The 6,588-nt window shown below is 46.0% G+C and overlaps 2 protein-coding genes across 2 annotated transcripts; one reads left to right on the top strand and one right to left on the bottom strand.

Annotated features, from left to right (window-relative positions):
* Positions 1-1,726: 1,726 nt before the first annotated feature.
* Positions 1,727-3,179, top strand: PAAG_01189 (sulphydryl oxidase Sox; the record flags this gene model as incomplete). Its single annotated transcript, XM_002797284.2, has 3 exons — positions 1,727-1,958; positions 2,074-2,874; positions 3,031-3,179. The coding sequence occupies 3 exons, from the start codon at positions 1,727-1,729 to the stop codon at positions 3,177-3,179; spliced, it is 1,182 nt and encodes a 393-aa protein (XP_002797330.1).
* A 555-nt stretch (positions 3,180-3,734) lies between these two features.
* Positions 3,735-6,463, bottom strand: PAAG_01188 (hypothetical protein; the record flags this gene model as incomplete). Its single annotated transcript, XM_015844265.1, has 6 exons — positions 3,735-3,878; positions 3,995-4,247; positions 4,309-4,551; positions 4,731-5,544; positions 5,640-6,297; positions 6,401-6,463. 6 exons carry the CDS (start codon positions 6,461-6,463, stop codon positions 3,735-3,737), a joined length of 2,175 nt encoding a protein of 724 aa, XP_015701046.1.
* Positions 6,464-6,588: the final 125 nt, after the last annotated feature.

The raw sequence follows: 6,588 nt of genomic DNA, 5'->3' as shown, positions 1-6,588 counted from the left end.
ATGAAGTTTTGAATTGAATTCTATTGAATTTTGACCTTCTTGTCAACCAGGTTTTATTCATGCCACCTCCTTTGTATTCCTAGAGGTCGCCGTTCCTAATGCTGGGTTATTGGCTATGATAACAAGCCTGATGGCTTGACCGTCCCCGGCTTGAAGCACTTGATGATTTCCATAAAATGCATCCTGTCCATGAAAAATAAAAATCACCCTCAGAAAAAGGTCAACAACAGCCAATAAAACGAAGGAATTTTCCAATCCTTGGAACATTATTATATTTTTCTTTTCTTTAGTTTTCTTTTTGGTCAATAGTCCAGTAAAGATGGATATCACCAGATTTTCTAGGGCTCCAGCAAAGACTCAAAACAAGTACATTTTTGAACTGCTGGAATAAAGTTTAAATTCTCCGAATTTCCTCCTCTCCAGCGGAAACCACTGTTGATCGATAACTTCGGATATATTATATTTTCTTCATATCCACGACAAATATTATGGAACGCAATCAAAATTTGGATGGAAAAGCAACCCTGCAAACCAACCACAAAATTCGGGCCGCGAGCTAGCCAGATGAGTCATCAAGATCAAATTCAGGATGATTATTTCGAATATGTTAATCACTTCAAGCGTTCTGGTGAAATCCCATCCCTGTTAGTAAAGATAGCCGGCCTGCCGGCTCGCATTCTGGATCGTTGGGAAAAGGTGAGTGCTTTTTCTGATGTCAACCGCGCAGCTGGGTTTTCTGGATTTCTGAAGTCCAGCAACACAAAGTTTTACTAGAAGTTCCTCTATCAGTCAGCTATCTAAGGGCTAGTTACTGCAAGACAAGTTTCTTCCCGAGGCAACGAAAAAGTATACAGGAGATTGAGAAAGGGAGTTAGCCAGCCTTGGGCACTCTAATACGTGAATTCAAACAAGCTTGGTCGTTGATACAGGCATCATTATAATGGAAATTATCAACTTTCTGTTTTGATATATTTGATATATTCTTCTGTATTGATGGTCACATCTGTCTTGAATCATTATTTTCTGCAGAGATCTGGACATGCAATGTGTTGACATCATGAACCTACAGGGACACTTTCAGTGAGTACTCACCACATACCTTTAGTGGTATCCTAGCAGCCTCAGTTACACATGTGGAGCAGATCTTGTGTCACTCATCTCACTGTTTAAATTGTGCAAGCTAACAACTTCAGTTCACTCAGGACCTTTTTGCGTCTCCTTAAGCGCTGGCTGGACACCAGGTAAACAGTGAAAGAAGCTCATGGAAACCCCAATAGTGTTTGATTATCCAATGACAATGCGGCTTATAAAGATTGCTTTTGATGCTATACTTCAGTCTCATCAGAATGAGTCGCGAGTTAGCCACTCCTTTTTCCCCCCCCCTGTTCCTCTTCGACGGGTGGGAGCTTCCAGCACAAGTCACCCCTTGATATGTGGGTGCGGCGCAACCGAGTTGCTTTTTTTCTACACCCAATATTTGGAAAGCGTTAACGGGGCGCCTCAGCAGAGTGTCGTCTTTCGCCAGGACATCCATGCCTTGATGGCGGCTGCTCAAACCGCCAGTGTAAATACTGTCGATGTTTGCGCCATCCCTAAAAGTAGGTGCCCAACGTTATAGGAGAGAGTTCTCCCTTTTTTCCAGGTGTTCCGTGTCTGATGCGACTAACTAGATGGGCGTCAGGATATTCCTCTATACGGACATTTCACCACCACGGTTTGATCCAGCATGGCTACTGTCATAACTTCCGGGTGGGCTGCATTCCTTTTCTTTCTGACATTTACTTTTGCGCAGAGTATTCCCGCGGTTGATTACGACGCCATAATCGTCGGAGGCGGTCCCGCGGGCCTTAGTGCGCTGAGCAGTTTATCCAGAGTACGAAGAACAGCTTTGCTGGTCGATTCGGGAATTTACCGTAATGGTCTAACAAGATTTATAAACGATATTATTGGTGCAGATGGTATGTGTTTAGAACAGTGCATATATACGCCCTCCCCCCCCCCCCCCCCCACCAATCTTTTCTCTCGGTCCCCATACACCTCCCAGCCTTTGCAGCCATCATAACAATTGTTCAGGCGTCGCTCCCTCTGCCTTCAGACACAAAGCGCGAAAACAAATTGCAAGATATGCAACTGCAGAAATGCGAAATGGGACGGTATTGCATATCACACAAGTGAACAATGTCACCGGCCAACTACCATACTTTAATGTAAATATCAACTTCACAGACACAATACCCCCTTCAATTGTCAATAGGAGGGCACGGAAGATAGTCCTCGCCACGGGAATTGAAGACATTCTCCCCAATACACCAGGTATCGATGAAGCCTGGAGTCGAGGCATATATTGGTGTCCCTGGTGTGACGGCTTTGAGCACCGCGATCAGCCCCTTGGGATCATAGGAAATGCCACACGTTTTCGACACAGTATAATGGAAGTAGCCACCCTAAATCACGACATCATGGCATTCATGAATGGCACCGAACTTCCGGACGATCAAATCAAGCATTTCGAAACCCATTACCACATCCATTATAAGTTCGACATCATCAAGAACATAACTCGCGTTCAGGATGGCGCAACACATTTTAGTGCTCAGAATCGATCCCAATTCGACATCTTTACAGTCCATTTCCACGGGGATACTCAACCTGTCAACCGCTCTGCTTTCGTAACGAACTTTGAGTCAAAGCAGCGGTCAGACTTGCCGTACAAGCTAGGTCTGAAAATGGCGGGTATAAATATCGACAACGACATCCATGGGATGCTAACCAGTACACCTGGAGTGTATGCCGTGGGGGATTGCAATAATGACCGCAGCACGAATGTTCCTCATGCAATGTTCAGCGGGAAGCGAGCTGCTATCACCATACATAGTAAGTTGTTCACACACTCTTTTACTCTCTCCCCTGTAGGGTTGGAGTTCCCAAAACCCATCGTTCCGTGCCTTTTCTTCAAAGATCATGAAGATCACGTTGTTGACTTTCCTTTTCTTTTTCTTTTTTCTTTTTTTTTTTTCATTGATTTTCCAGTTTCCATGGAAGAAGAAAATTCGACAGCCATGAGTCCTGAAATCGGGAAACGTACCCAACCCTTATCCAGTCGAGAGCTAGAGGCGTTAATCGAAAGGAAAATTGGAAATGAGTTTGAGGCTTTGTGGCCCATAAGACGGGAATACTGAGGGGAGATATATCATTCCACAACTGTATTAATTATTAAGAATAGACGGAATAATTAATGAATCAGGTAGTAAATTGCCCCCCTAGGGAACTGGAATTCAGACTTACAGGTGGCTAGCTAGGCAAATGGATAACCACGACCATCGAATTCCTAATTGACATCATAGATTAATAAGATTTAAATAGTATCGATAGCTTTTTGCCAGCAAGTCCATCCAGCTGTTATAGCACACGCTGGTTATGCCAAAGGAACTTTGGAGATGTTAATTGTCTGCAATTCGAGGTTTGGGGGTTTGGAGGGGAGGAGATGGTACAGACCGGAAACTTACTATAAACATATCCACGAATTCATCAGAAGAGCGTTGGGGAAATGTGAAACCGAAAAGGAGAGAAACAAAGGAAAAAGCAGGCGTGTGAAGAAGACTTCGAAGATATAGTTAACCAATAACTTACCCATCATCTTAACTCGCCTGTATTGAACCCGGCTATATCTATATTGCATTGCATTGCTGCCAACAGCGCCAAACGATACAGCCTCGTCCATAACAAACCTCTCATTAAATATGTTGGTTTGATTCCTCCTCCTCCTCCTTCTGCCGTCGTTGCTGCATCTCGGCGAATTGAGCTCTCGCATACCTCGAGTTAATGATAGATCCCACTTTGCCTTTATGGCCAGCTCTTATCGAGGTTCTGATTTGTCCCTTTGATCCTCTTTTTCATTGTCGGGCAGTGGTCATCATCATTAGCACCGCATTTACTCCATTAGCAGCTCGACTAATACGCCGCAGTAATAATCTAGATTCCCAACTGTAACTACCTCGGTCGGATTCCGATGGGCATTCGAAGACTTTGCCAGAATTGAAGTCAAACCCTTCTCGAATACAGCCTTCACTCTTGAGGATCGAGCCAGTTCCCTCATGTCAAGAAGAGTCTCGGATTCTGGAAATTGTCGTGTTCGGCCCCTGAGCCCTCTGTTCAGCCTAGTCCTAGAGCTCCAACAACCTATCACGATTGATTCAGCGTGAAGCCCTGTTTCACGCTCGTGACGTTCCCCGAATACCAGTCGATGGCTGTTATTCATTGAGCGGTTTATCCACTGCCATGAGCAGTCGGAGTTCGACGGCATCTCACGGGGTAAATTGAGGACGCTTGAACAGGCTTTCTGACCACATCTCAGAAGCATAAGGACTGAGTGCGATGGTTGCCCATGTCAACCAGCGTCGTAAGACGTTCTTTATACAGGTAGGGATCTCCACGGTAAGGTCTAATAGACTCCCTGCATCCTGTGCAATTTCTGCATGTGCCGTACAATATTTTATCGCGTAGCCGAGTAGGAAGCTTTCCCGAATATTTAACTTCGCGGGGAGAATCCTGCTGGTCAAATATTGCATAAGGCGTGCAAAATAGATCCAGCAAACTGGAGTGTTACAGCTTCATCCTTGGAATTCCAACGAACTTCATTCCCCTATATTCCGTTTATATCTGACAACATAACTACGCTACGTAGGTCAAATAAAAAGGGCGGGAGTTTGATTCGATGTAAGAATGCTCACCATTTCTCCCCGGGCTTTCGCTCCAGGATATCGAAGAAGTATCTTCCAGCTCGCTCCTCAACACTGGGAAAGTCACTCGTATATCCCCCCGTTCCATTCCCGTCATTTTCACGTCTCCCTAACTCAGTAGTGCTAGGATCATGAGACAAAGCTGAAGATGACGACAAGGGAATCGTCACATATTTAACCCTTTCCTCCGCATACCCCTTCTCTCGACCCCAGAAGCATGCATTCCGCATTAGAGAAACCATTTCCCCACCCTGGCGTGCCAATATCGTTTCCCCGTCAGCCTCTAGGGTGCGTTTACGGGGAATGCGTGAGCGTCGAGAACACGAGGATGGTGACGTGGGGGTAGGAACGCCTTCTTCCGTAGATGGTCCATAGTCGGGTTCCATCTGCTCCTCGACTTGACTAGCTAAATTGCCGACTCCGAAGTTCGAAACAGTCCATTTCTCACCCCCAGCAGAAAATGCCGTATTCGCGAAAATATCCACGTCCGACTCCGGAGCTGAATCTAACTCTGGATCAGAAGCCAAGTTACTATGTACGAATATACGCACATGTGGCAAGTTAGGTTTACTACTCCATAGGTCTACAGGTTTCACCCCGGGTCTTTCTGTGTATTCCAGGCCATAGGGTGGCCATCTGGACAGAGCTTTCCTGCGCCGGACAGGCTTTCCAAGCATCTCAGGATCAGAGTCCAGATTAACAGGTGGTGGTACTAGATCCGGGTCCAGGTCTTGGAAGTATCGGGTAGGGTCCGGGCCGCTAATTATCTCTTTGGGGGGAACTTTGAGCACGGGAATGGGGTATTCTGGGGCCTGTATGATACGCAGGGAATAGCGTGGGCGTATCTTTTCCTGCAGAGCGGAGAAATAATGCAGGGGAAGCAAATGAGTCAAAATAAACTATCTGGAGTGCGGAACAACGCTCTCCGGGCTTCGAGGAGGGGAACAAGATCTGGTGGATGTGCTGAGGTTTTCCTCTTTCGTCTGCTTTTTTTAGCTGTTTGCTCCGCTAGTATCCCATTTTCTCCCTGGCTAACATCGCCCTTGTTATGGTTCCCGTTGACAGCAACACCCTCTTCACATGCAGGATCAGTCTTCAAGCAATAATCATCCAAACTAGTCCAATCACACATCGGCTCATGCGCAGCTAAAGCAGCAATGGATCTCGGCTCAGTGAGCGCTAGCATCACAGCCAGCGAACCCCCGATATGCCTCCCAAACACACATAGCCGTTCTGTTTTCAGATTTTCAAATATCCAGTCAAATCCTGCCAACACATCGTGTACGGGACCAGGGTAATAGTAGCGTTTTTGTTTCCCATATTCATCCTGCTGACCGGCCCGGTAGTTGACCGTTACAACGGTGGATAATGTGGTCGCAGAGAGGGCATGCTGTGGCGACGGAAACCAATCTTGGTGGGTGGACCTCTCAGTCTCGTCAACAGCACTGTCTGCATTGTCCAATTGGCTGGTTAAGAATAGAGGCCCTGGAGGAAGGTAGAGGATTACATTTGCGCGCTTAAATGGTGACTGGGTTACTGGCTGTAGAATGCTGCAGCGCTGGTTAATTAGCAAATTAGAAAGAGATAAGGCATTCCTTGGAAAGGGAAAATAGAAGTAAGTAAAACCGGTAAGAAGTACTTTATGCAGATATTCCCCGAACCCCCCACTGGGGTTTGGACATTGGTTTCGTGGAAATCGGTGAGAGAGACAAATCGTGGGACATGACCAGAGGAACAAAATTTTCGGCTCGAAATACGGCTTATGCTCAAGCTTATTCCATTCTTAGAGTGTAATAACAGGAAAAGCGATGAAACTGGTGTGAATTGAGAGCGCATAGCAGAGAGATAG

This window comes from Paracoccidioides lutzii (assembly GCF_000150705.2).
Source record: "Paracoccidioides lutzii Pb01 unplaced genomic scaffold supercont2.2, whole genome shotgun sequence".
Lineage (NCBI taxonomy): Eukaryota > Fungi > Ascomycota > Eurotiomycetes > Onygenales > Ajellomycetaceae > Paracoccidioides > Paracoccidioides lutzii.
The sequence above is the reverse complement of the archived record's forward strand: the minus strand, read 5'-3'. Positions and strand labels throughout refer to the sequence as shown.